Source organism: Glycine max, chromosome 5 (assembly GCF_000004515.6).
Source record: "Glycine max cultivar Williams 82 chromosome 5, Glycine_max_v4.0, whole genome shotgun sequence".
Lineage (NCBI taxonomy): Eukaryota > Viridiplantae > Streptophyta > Magnoliopsida > Fabales > Fabaceae > Glycine > Glycine max.
In genome coordinates, this window is record NC_038241.2 from 6071148 (window position 1) to 6084420 (window position 13273).

Below are 13273 nucleotides of genomic sequence, written 5' to 3' on the forward strand. Positions count from 1 at the left end.
AAGCAGTCAAGTCACTAGTATGAACAAGTAAGAAAATTAGTCAAAATTGAGTAAAAATGTATATAGAAAAGTGTTTTTAACTAATCTTTTCAAAATAATTTTTTAATTTTTAAAGAAAAAACTCGTATTTAATATCGCATATAGAATTATAGATAAATTGTTATTATTTAACCATTTGTTGTAAAAAAATTATATTATATAGAACATGGAACGTAATTCTTTTATGTTAATTTAAAATTTTACCTTTACTTAATTTTCTTATAATTAAAATTAGTTTATTATTTAATATATTGTATAATATTTATTATTATTATTATTAAATAGACAATTATGTCCTTGTTAAAAATATAAAATTATAAATGGATAGAAGGGTATTTTAAAAAAATCTTTTCTCTCACAGGAAAAAAAAAAAAATACCAGTAGACCTCACACTTTCCTATGTCGTTTTTATCAATTTTCTCCTATCAAATAAGGAGAACATCTCTGTCTAATGTACAAATATATAAATATGCATTCTCTGAATGAACTGTTATAAAATAATCTTAGTCAAGAGACTGAGATTACAGTAAATATCTTAGAAACTTTAAAGATGGGAAAAACATTTTTTTTATTTGCGAAGAAAGTTAAAAAGACTGATTAAAAAGAAGGACCCACGTGTGAAGAGACGTATGGGGGTGTTGTAGCACGTGTCCTGCAGAGGCATGTTGGTTCATGTGATTGTGTGTTGGGGGAAGGTTTTTCTTCCACGCTTTCTTCATTTCGCACCACGTGAACACCAATCACACTTGTCTCCCTTTTCTATTCAATTCCTTGCCTTTTTTCTTAACTCCTTAATAAAAAATAAAAAGACAAGGAAAAAGAAAAGCTTAGATTTGGCTACGCTCATAAACGGCTAGAGCCATGACTCGCAAGTCCAAAACTTATCAATGGCTAAGAAGGAAAAAAAAAAAAAGTACTGTACTCTTATAATGCAGAAATAATCTCTCAAAAACCAGATGCGCAAAATAATAAAATAAGATGTACAATTTATTTTCTTTATAATAAGTAATCTCAATTGTTAATAAAAAAAATTAATTATTAATATTCTAATGCATCTATAGTTTGTTATGTATATATATTAATATCTAATCTGAACTTCTATATTATTTACTTTAAAATTAATATTCAAATGATTTTTAGTGAATTGATTATATTAAATTTTTTTTATCGTTATAATATAAAAAAATGAACTCACCCATTTAATCTATTCTCTTATGATCTTAATATTAATTCAAATGATATTGCCATCCTAGTACACAATAATTTTCTCTCATGATCTTTGCTCTCTTTTCCTGTTATTGCACATAATTATGAAAGTGTGGCTACAAGCTTATTAGCCGTTGTGAATTGTTTTGGTTCATATTGCAGTACGATACAGTTGATAAGTGATAACCTACGTCCTTTGTAATATTGTTGATTTACCTAACCAAGACAACAATTATTGACGGGCATTGGTACGAAAACGCTGTAACGGTGAAAACACGCGTGGTAAAGCAAAACCCGTTTTCCTCCCATGCGCGATTCTTACCAGGACACGAGGAAGAAACAAACAGGTTTTTTTTTTTTTTTTCCAAATGCTGTTGAGTGTCTTAGAATATGTATGAGTTAAGGAATTAAAAGTAAATTTTTTTTTATTAAAATATATAAAATTATATTATTTATAATTTTTTTTGCTCTTATATGATTTTTTCAGTAAATATATATTTTTTAAATTTAACTAATATTCTAAGAATACCATGTAAAAAACTTTTAATTTTTACTAACAGTCACAGGAAAAGGACAAATAGAAGAAAAGAAAAAAAAAAAAAAGTTAGAGAAAGCGACGTTGTTGGCTGTGGGGAAGACCCTCGTGGTGATCGCATGGGTGGAAATTTATGTGTCGCGTAGGATAAGGGATAATGGGGCCCCACTCAGGGACAAGCCAAATATAATGAAAAGGTTATCTGTTTGGTTCCAATCATGACCATTGGCTGTGCTGATTTTGATGGATACCACATTTGACCTCAGCCGTTGATGTAGAGAACTGATTCACTCCTGGGGCAAATCTTCAGGTGCGAACTGGCCCACCAAGTTAAATGCTCAAGATTTCTTGCGATTTGCCACCACCTAAACCTAACTGCATTTGTTTTGAGTTTTACATGCTTTTGTGGTAGATAAAAATAAGAATTTAGGAGGAAGGAATGACCTTTTAGTTTAAGATAGGAAAAATATTCTAATTTAAAAAATATTTATATTTATTTTACTTCAAAGAAATGAAGTAAGATTTGAACTTATAATTTGTTATATATGAGATCTTATCTTATTTTACTTGATTAATCCGTGATTTGGGTTTTACTTGCTACTACATTTTTTTCCCTCCATTATATATAAAAACAAAAATTCAAATACTTTTTTTAAGTTACTGTATATGTCTATTTGCTTTGGTAACCTTAAACTCCCTATTACAACAATCATCATTGTCTTGTGTACTTTCAAAATGTGCCGGGAGAGTCTTAAACGGATGATCAAGAGATTCTATAATAATATTATTAATTGATATAAATTTAATTAAATTGCACATGTTAGTTGAATAACTAGTCTTATCAGCCTTGTTAGCAAAACTTTAGAAAAGGAAAAACCAGTCTAATCAGCCAAAAAATTGTGACATGAACAATGATGTGATGTATATAGTTATCGTCTTATCAGAAAACCTTTCACAAATCTTAGATTGCTCGATGGCTTATAACTTATATGTGTGAAATACTAACAAACACCTTTATGTAAATTCAAATTTTAAAGGCGATAATATCATGTCATCGGAGTTAGTTGGGTTGGGGAGTGGGACTTATCCAATGGTGCAATTGCAAAAATCGTCCCGTGAAAGTTACCAAAAAAAATCAGTGTGAAAGTAAAATTATTTCATTATAAGATTTTTTTAAAACTAATTTATGTCTCTAAAAAAATAGTTAGTTTAATTAATTATATTAAATTTATTAATTATTTATATTATTCTTATTATTTTATTTACTTAATTATTTCTTATTAATATTTAAAGAAAAAATAATTAAATAAATGTATATAAAAAGTTAATTAATACAACTAAAAATTAATTAAAAAAATCTTGTAAAAATAAATAAATTTCTAAAAAAATATCTTAGAATTAGTAACCCAAAAGAAATATAAAAATTTGATATATTTTGTTTTACCAAATGGTCAAAGGGTGAGAATAAATAGCCAAGATATGAATGAAGTACTAGTAAATGAGGGGGAAGACAGAGGAAGCAGGTTGTATTATTTAGGGGGCAAATGTCATGATTGAGATAACTGACCTTACTGACATAAAGTCATCATTGAACTTACACACCACTCTCACCCATTCTCTCTCCTTTCTATATAATCTCCACCCACATGGCCCCTCCTACCACTCCAAAACCAAAACTCAAACTCCCCTGCTATTCTTCTTCTCCCTCAATTCTCTCTCACCAAAACCCTTTGCACCCAATACCCTCAAACTCAACTTCAATTGCTAATTTTTATAAAGCTAGCCGGAGATGATGGTTCAAAAGGAAGATTTGGGTTTGAGTTTAAGTCTCAATTTCCCTCATCACAGTACCCCAAATCCTCAACATCTGAGTCTCATGTCATCCTCTACTCATTCCTCTTCCCCTTCTGGTTTCAACCCTCAAAAACCCTCTTGGAACGAGGCTTTCGCTTCTTCGGGTATGTACTAAAAATCTAAAATTACTCTATTTTCAAAAAATATAAAAAATTCCCGTTTTTTATTTGCATGCTATTGTTCCAGATCTGTTCAAGTTTCTCTCTTTATTTCATATTCCCCCTCCATTCTCTCAATCACTTTGATTCAGCTTACTGAGTGTTTTTTTTTTCCAGAAAAAAATTCTTATTTTTACCCTTGTTTAATATTCTCACCCTTTATTTTCAGTATCTTTTGCACCGCCCTCTTTATTTATGCCAAACCAAATACTCCAAATCCTTAATGATTTCATTAATCAACACTAACATGCATGAATTATTAAAAAAATTAATGGTTTTTATTTATTTTTAGATCCAGATCGAAACTCCGACACATGCAGAGGCGAAACACGGTCGTTCCTGCGGGGAATCGACGTGAACCGGTTACCTTCCGCCGTGGACGCCGAGGAGGAAGCGGGAGTTTCGTCTCCAAACAGCACCGTCTCGTGCGTGAGCGGAAAACGAAGCGAGAGAGAACCCAACGGCGAAGAACACGACATGGACAGAGCCTGTTCCCGCGGAATCAGCGACGAAGAAGACGCTGAAACCTCAAGGAAAAAACTTAGACTCTCCAAAGACCAATCCGCTATCCTCGAAGAAAGCTTCAAAGAACACAACACCCTCAACCCCGTAAGTTGTTACCATCGGCTTTCGATCACGTTTTTTTCATAAACAAAACAAAACTTAACAACTTGCTTTTGGGTGATCTAGTTCAATATCACTTGCACCAATAATTTTTTTTTTTCCAATAACACAACCTTAATAATACTAGTTCTCATATTTTTGGTAGTACTAAATAGTGGTCCTATCCACTGGAACAAGATTATTTCGGTTGAAAATATTTTTATATGTAACAAATTAAAAAAATTACTAATTTGATTTATTTAATTTTAATGTTTTGCAGAAGCAAAAATTGGCACTGGCAAAACAGCTAGGGCTTCGACCTAGACAAGTGGAGGTGTGGTTCCAGAACAGAAGGGCAAGGTTAGATACAAGTTACAATATTATAATATGAAATAATTCGATTTAATATAAGGTTTATTCTGAATTTTTTATTAAGCGTGGTTTTTGTGAAATTAATTTTCAGGACTAAGCTGAAGCAAACTGAGGTGGACTGCGAAGTATTGAAAAGGTGCTGTGAGAATCTGACGGAGGAAAATAGAAGGTTACAGAAGGAGGTTCAGGAGCTTAGAGCACTGAAACTTTCCCCCCAGTTTTACATGCAAATGAGCCCACCCACGACGCTCACTATGTGCCCCTCTTGCGAGCGTGTGGCTGTTTCGTCCTCCGCCGTTGGTTCTGCCACGCGTCATCATCCCATGGCCCATGCCCATGCCCATGCTCGGCCCATGCCCAATGGCCCGTGGGCTTCCGCAGCTCCCATTCCACACCGGCCGTTTGATGCTTTCCACCAATGATCTTGAGGGTGTTTTGGTCATTGTGAATTATTATTATTTACAATTATGGGCCTACTTGTACCACCGTGAATGTGTGTACCCCAAAAGAGAGAAAATATTGGGAGAAACAGTGAGGGAGCGGTTGAAACAGCATGCTGTGGAATTGTGCGTGTTCCAAAGTGCGGTGCGGTCTAAGGATATGGTCATTAGAAGAAGGGATTTGGTGGGTCTCCAATGTTTTGTACCAGTTTGACCCATCAACTTTTGTTTTGTTGGGTATGACCTATATTAGTTAGGAGTTTTTCAGTTTTTAGTATTACTTAAATTTTCTCCTCAACAGAGACTTTGTGTAAAGTGCAATTTTCTAGTTAAATTTCACTTAATTGGGTTTGGGATAATTATTTATTAGTTAGTTTTTTGCGAAAATATTATCACACCCATTGAAACAATTTGCTTTAAGTATTTATATTTCTTATCTATTTTATATTGATACACTTGAATACGTATTGGCGAAATATGAAGTTTTTATAAAAAGTTATGAAAATCTAATATAGGTAGCTATATATACAACATAAAAGCATGAAATTATTGTTCACGATTTCCAAAAATATATTAAAAAATTATCTTTTGATGGACCAAAAATGGAAACTGTCCTCTCTATGCATTGCATCATATGTATTATTGCAATAAAGAAATGAAATTGGTATGGTAATAATTTGTAATGTTCATTGTTTAGAATTTAGCTTTACAAAATTGTAATTATATATTTATTACATTTAATGATTTTTTTTACATATTTAGATATGTATTTTACACGTATTTTATTATATATACTTTTATGTTTTGGATTTCAATTCAAAATGCAGTGTATAATTTCGAAGTAAATTTAATGGTCTATAAATTTAGTTTTACAAAAGAAAGAATTTGAATGTTTTTACAAACTTCATTTTACTCCTCCAAGAATCTGTTTGTAACCAAAAAATAAAGCTGCATTATATTATCATAAATGAATACTATCATATTAGTCTGTGCATCATAGCTTATCTCTCCCTATTTTCTTTTCTTGTTCCACTAATGGGAAATTGTTAAACGCTACTCCGGTGATGGGCCTTCTTAATTCTTGACATTCAATTATATTTAGTTTCATGTTTGTTCTTTGATGTTAAGTCGATTTTTTTATGTATTGTTTGGAACATAAAGTAATTCATCAATGCTGACAAAATCTTTGTTTGGTTTTGAAGATTTGAGATGGATTACTTTTAAGTTTTGGGTTAGAACAAGTGGTCGAAAAAACTTTGTAGCCAAAAACAGGAAAACATGAATTGCATTATGGATCGATCATATGCTCATTGTGAAATGAAATAATTGTGATTTTCAAATGGGTGTTGCTAGGTGCACCCAGCATTATTGCTGGTGCACCTAGCACTTAAGGTAAAATGACAAAAATACTCTTGATCCGTAAGCCATTAAAGTTGATCCGTAGAAACCTTACGGATCAACTTGATCCATAAGCCTTTTACGGAACAATACGGATCAACATGATCCGTAAGCTTTTTACGGATCAACTTGATCCGTAAGACTTTTACGGATCATGTTGATCCGTATTGTTCTGTAAAAGGCTTACGGATCAAGTTGATCAGTATCAATCTTATGGATCAACTTGATCCGTACGATTTACGGATCACCCTCACACACACCCATCACAAATGTGAAAAAAGCGCAGGGACAGTTTTGGTATTTTAATTAAATGTTGGGTGCACCTAGCAATACTCTTTTCAAATTTGGGTCGGGTGGGCCCCCATAGGTGGGGGAAGAGCGGAAGATGGGTTTGCATGGAAAATTTAATCGTTTCTTATTTTATGGGTCAATGTACACTACAGAGTACCACTCTTGGTCTAATGGGTTCAAATGTCCGAAAGACCAATTAATAATTTAACAAATTTGGGTCATTGTCGGCCCAAACAACAATGGTTGTGCATAACAGGTTCCTGTTTTCTTGGGTTATGTTCCATTGATCAAATTAATATGGATATACTTAAACCTATAGTGTTTGTTTCACGAATTACTTATTTACTCTAAAAAATATGTGGTTGGAAATTTTTATTTTCATGTTTGTTATGAGATAATAAAATAATTATTGTAAGATATATCACACATTTTTTTTAAATAGTTGGGAATAACATTCCCATGTCGATATCCGTAAAATAAATGCTCCCTAAAGATGGATGAAAGTCACGCAATATTTAAAATATAATATAATTTTTAGAATTTTTTTTCTGATGACGATGTTGACACGGAATATTCACCAAGCTTTGAGCACAAACAAAGATGAATATTCTTCTCTCAACATGATTTATTTCATATTTAATGTTGGGATTTCAACCATAGACAACTTGATCAAGAGACAAAAAATATCATCATTTGTATTAACTGTTGTTGGCACATAACTTTTAAAATACAATTATATGAATTTCTCGTTCAATATGTTAGACTATGCTAAATACTATTTGTGGTCCTGTTTATAATAAACAAGTTGAAATGTATTTTACACTACAACTTGTTCTTATAAATAGAACCAGAAGTAACATATTACTTTGTTGAATTACGGGAACTTGATGAATTTGAAAAACCAAATCAAACCAACTAAATGATTTTTGTTTGGATTGAATTATTGGATTAAATTGATTCTAACTTACTTGAAATAAAATCCAACCTTAGGAATATGACCTCGTTAGCCAAAATTTTCAAATTTATATGTCTCTCCTTTCTTCACGCACATACAATCGTATAATTGCATGATCTCCTACCTTTTCACTTTACAAAGTCACATAGAATGTCATTTCACCCTTAAACCCAATTTAAAGTTAATAATATTTTTGTCAATGGGGGATTGGAAATTTTTTCCACAATAGTTTAAATATTTAATTTCTAATAAATAATAAGATTTATAATTTTTTAAAATTTTATATGTAAAACTAGAAGTAGACACGTTACTATAAAAAAAAGTCAGCAATGTTAACTTAATACCCTAATTTCTTTTATAAATATATATTTTTTATTTTTTTTGTTATTTCTAGTACATAAAGAAGGGGGGAGAGTCTTGAGGGATGGGGACTATCCATCACTGTTTATATTTCTTTTACAGTGGGAAGATTTAGTCACAATCTTATCACAAATTGGTTTGGAGAACTTGAAAAGAAGTTATGTTGAAAATTTTTAAGATTTTTTTAGTCTTCTATTTTATTTTTAGCTCCTTTATTATTTTAAAATAAGTTTAATTTGGTTGCATTTAAAGTTCATTCCAGTGGAATGGAGGTTGATGGTATGATCCCTCGTATTCACCAACAAATTGATTCTCAAGATAATTTCATGCTTTTGGCACCTTTTGAGAGAAGCTTTAAGAATGTTATTTTTCAGATCCTAACTTCAATCCAACTTTTGGGATTTCTAGGAGATGAAATTCTTAATTTTAGCATTGATTGGTTGGAGCAAGTTTTTTTTTTCTTACCCACTTGAATAGTATTGATATTACCCTTGTGTGTCAACAAAACACATGATATAGAAGGATCCCGGTGTCTTCGACCAACCTTTCTTCATGCCTTATGATAGACTCAAAATCCTCATCCCAAGGTGTGTTTCATAGTAACAATTAACTTTTTGTCTAAGGTTGAACAATTCTTGATAATGTTGTGGTCGCTATTGAGACTATTCATCTCATGAAATATAAAGAAAGAGGTATATTTGGAGAGTTTTCCTTAAAAATTGATATTAGTAAAATCCTTGATAAAGTTTGTTGGAGTTGCTTGAATACATTTTTGCTGAAAATGGAGTTTGATGTTGAATGGGTTGGTTGGATGAAGATGTGGGTTGAGTCAATTGATTATAATGTTTTGATTGGAAAAGCCTTGGATCTAGCTTGATGGGAAAATGACTTAGTCAACTCCTCTTTTCATATTACGTCCAAAGGTTATCTCTACTCCCCTTAACATGAAAGGAAGAAGAATAGATAATATTCATGACATCAAAGTGAGTAGGGGAGCTCCTTTTCTTACACACTTATTTATTTGTTGGCTATTTTTATTTTTTGCATGGGAGTTATGAAAAGGCTAAGTTTATTCATATCATTCTCAATCCCTTCAATGTCAGGGAACAAGAACATCTTGCAGTGCCTTCAATCATTGGCATGGAGAACACTACTATTTTCAACTATTTCAAGGATAGGATTTGAAAAAAATATTCAACATTGGTCTAGCAAACATCATTCAGAAACTGGTAGAGAGGATGAAAAATTATATTTGGACACCTCAAAGGGTGCATACACCTTGAAACAGATACAAAATAAGGGAAATATAAGAGATTGATAACATGATTTGACAAGAAGAGAGAAATAAAGATAAAGAATATCAACTAGATATTGGTACGGTTGGAATGTCTAAATATCATATAACTCTTAATGTATTATGGGAAATGAGAATAGGGTGTTGTACACTTTTATAACTTTATTGTTCTTTGTGATTGGTGTCATCCCACATTATAAAGACACATTCTTCTCTTTCTTTCTCTATTTGATCAAAGATAAATAACTAACTATGCACTATCTCTTGCTCACTGTTACCGTATTATATCGTTAATCAATAATTACTCTGCAATCACACAAGACAATAGTAATAGTAATCACTTCTATTTTTGCATGTGAGAAATCTGATGGAATAATATTCATGAAACTTCACATGCTAGTATACACTTACACTATGTTTGGTTGATAATGAAAAATGAGAGAAAAAAAGTAGAAGAAAAAAGAAATAATAATAAGAAAAATATATTTGTACAATGACATAAATATCCTTAATGAAAAATATAATAAAAAGAATAAAAAATATAAAATATATTCTCAATAACCCAAATGAAATACCTAGTTAAGATGCAAAAAAAAAAACAAACTAAATAATATTTTTACCACTTAAAATAAAAATAAAAAACAAAAATAAAAAATAATTTCTGTTGAAGGACAATTATGTAATAAAAAATTAGAAATAAAAATTTTTAACACCACTAAATTTAAACTTTTCTTCCCTATTATTTTCAAATTAGTAATAATTTTTTTTTTACACCTCTAAAGTATTTTGTCCTTCCTTATTTAAATGAGAACCAAACAAAACTAAGGGTGTGTTTGATTACACTTTTAGAAAATAGATTTTAGTTTTTGAAAATTTAAAAATTAAAAAACTTATTTTTAGGTAAGTTTTATTAAACTATTTTGTAAAACTATTCTTTGATTTTGGTTTTTAAAAGTAGAAAGGGTAAATACCCATAGTATGTGAAAGTGCAAGGCGGTGATAGTTTGATACCTAAAAGATGAAAAATTAAAATTTATTTAGCGAATGTGTAAAAAATGCAACAAATTCATCCTAACGTTAAGTCTCCTTCGTTAATTCAAACATTCGTGCCTACGTAGAACCTTTGGACCTAATTGTTATCGAAAAGAATATCATGTGTGTTGCTCACTCAATGAGACTACTTTGTTAGCATATTGTTGATGGACTAATCTCCTAGTTTTGAAAATTTTTAATTTTTTTAATTTAATCTCTAAACTTAACAACTTGCTATCATTTTAGTTCTTTAATGTACTTTTGAATTTTTAATAATGCTTACGTAGCATGTAAATTATTTGCATAGTCATTATCATATCTCCTTACTTCCATTTTCTAATTTGATAAGTAGGATTATATGAAAGCCATGCTCAAATGTACTAGTTGTAACTAGCTTGATCTTGGACAATTACTAATGTACTCCATTTTTTGCTTGGTACACCTCCTAAATTTGTAAAGTCCCCATCTTATCCTCCTCACCTCAACCACACTCTTCTTCTCTCCATCTTCCTTTTCATTGTGGACAGCACCATCACCGAACAATAGGAGCACAAAAGGAGGAGAGCATGGTTTAAGCACACAACAAAAACATGTGCCTCAGGGTTCTTCTTGGAAATGTCCTTGGCTTTGTGTATAATGGTGTTGCTAGTGTGGTAGCCACGGATGAAGAGCATGAAGCAGTTGACCATCGACTTGAGTCTGAGGAGCTTGGAGAGGTAGTGGTCGGGGTCGAGAACAATGCCGAAGTAGGAAGTTTTGCGTATTATGAATTAAGTAATTCGTAATACATTTAGATTGAGTAATCCATAATACAAATGTATTACAAATTACTCAATCTGCAATGTATTTTTCTGTATTACAAATTGAGCAATCTGTAATACATACAAATGCATAATGGATTTGAGTAATCTATAAACAATTGTATTACGAATTGTTCAATTCATAATTATACTATGGTGGTGGTGCACGATGATGCGTTTAGAGTTGCGTGAGGGTTTGTGACTCACAACAATGTGTGTGGTGGTGATAGGTGGTTGGGTGGCGGTGCAGTGGTGGGTTTGGTGTGGTGTGGAGGCATTGAGTGCGACAATGGTGACTTTTGGGTGGAGGTGGAGTGCGGTGGTAATGGACTAAATAGGGATTTGGGAAAGAGGTGACAAGGGTTTTTCTTGGGAGAAAAAGGATAAAAATGGGATATGTGAAAATTTGGAGGTGCACCAAACAAAAATAGGGTGCATTAAGTAATAGTAGTTACGTTAATTAAGCCCAGTAGTAAGAGATGGAAAATCCAATAATAAAATGGGTACTTTAGACTTATATAAGTATACTTACTAATAAAAGACTAAAGGAAATTTATCGACAAAAACAGTGAAGGAAATTTAGTGCCACGGAAAGCTGAAAAATACGATAATCTTCTTATACGCTTCGTCTCTAGCAATTTGCAATTGAGCAACCAGTGAATTTTTGCATGTCACCCACTCATCACTTGTGAAGGATATTCCATTAGAACAATCAAGGCCGAAACCTTGTTCATTTTTTGGAGGGCCTCATATACACTCAGATATCACTATTGTACACGCGTAAGTTGAAACCTCATGCTCATCTTTTTTTATCAGCTGATACCTCATGCTCATGCTACACTACACCATAGCCACTAGTGTTAGCTGGAAAAAAAAGGAGAATAGTTCTCTGTTGATTGTTTTGTTAAGCAATTTTTCATGCGTCTCAAGAAAAGGGAAAATTATTAGAATTATTTGTCCTAGATCCCAGTTAACTAAAAAATTCGGGAAATTTTTAGAAAGCAGGAAGGAAGAATGTTGTCATTTTTTGTATAGTGAACTAAAATTTCAGTGTATTTAACTAAACATAGCTTCTTTTCGTATGAGAGGCAACTCCACCATGTTACACAGTCCAATAACCTTTCGCCACTCATTTGATATTTGTGCGACATTTATACATCATTGAGTAAATAATCAGTCCCCTAAGTGCATCACATTTCTCCAATCTCAGTAATCCATATTGATGTCAGTTGAACTACAAATCAATACACAGAGCTTATATGGTTTTCACACATTAGTGGATTAACATCTCACAGAACACCAAGAAAATATGTTCAGCTCCCGACACTATCAAGTACTTCAATGTTCATGCTGCGGATATATTTTAATTTTTGAAAATCAGGACTCACTAGCTAGTGCGTAGTCCTACCCATACATTTATCCAATACACTTCTTTTAATATTTTGATACTACTTTCAATTATTAATTAACATTTATTGAAAACTATACGATCATGAGTGAAGCTTTTACGTTTTAAATGAAAAATGAACCCATAAAACATTATAATTTTTAATAAATTTAATCAATAATAGAACAAGTTTAAAAAATGTATTAGAAAATATACTCATAGCCCTTCTCCCGACTCTGTAAGTTGTAATTGGTGATTACTACTATTAGATTCAAACAAACAACAAATAGCAGCGATACTTGGACACCTATTGACACTCTCTATATGTATCTATTTCTCCCTCCTTGTTACATTAAATTCCTATTACATCTATTACTTTTCTCTATTCTTTCTTTCTCTTTCTAGGTGTATATTAGTATATGGGAATTCCGTTTGACATTTTTCAACAACAAATGGCCAAAACCGTGATCTAATCACAATTTCCCATTCAAAACAACTGTAGAAAGTTGAAAATACACAAAAAAACTTGAAGTTATAGCAAAGCACAGG

At 31.8% G+C, this 13273-nt stretch overlaps 1 protein-coding gene across 1 annotated transcript; it reads left to right on the forward strand.

Annotated features, from left to right (window-relative positions):
* The first annotated feature begins 3450 nt into the window (after positions 1-3450).
* Positions 3451-5566, forward strand: LOC100787231 (homeobox-leucine zipper protein). The gene is made up of 4 exons (NM_001361192.1): positions 3451-3738; positions 4085-4401; positions 4676-4755; positions 4859-5566. Exons 1-4 carry the CDS (start codon positions 3570-3572, stop codon positions 5187-5189), a joined length of 897 nt encoding a protein of 298 aa, NP_001348121.1. The 5' UTR covers positions 3451-3569; the 3' UTR covers positions 5190-5566.
* Positions 5567-13273: the final 7707 nt, after the last annotated feature.

Coding starts and splice junctions, on each gene's coding strand:
- LOC100787231 (NM_001361192.1), top strand. CDS start 3,570: ATGATGGTTCAAAAGGAAGATTTGGGTTTGAGTTTAAGTCTCAATTTC. Junction 3,739..4,084: donor CGAGGCTTTCGCTTCTTCGG/GTATGTACTAAA, acceptor ATTTATTTTTAG/ATCCAGATCGAAACTCCGAC. Junction 4,402..4,675: donor AACACAACACCCTCAACCCC/GTAAGTTGTTAC, acceptor AATGTTTTGCAG/AAGCAAAAATTGGCACTGGC.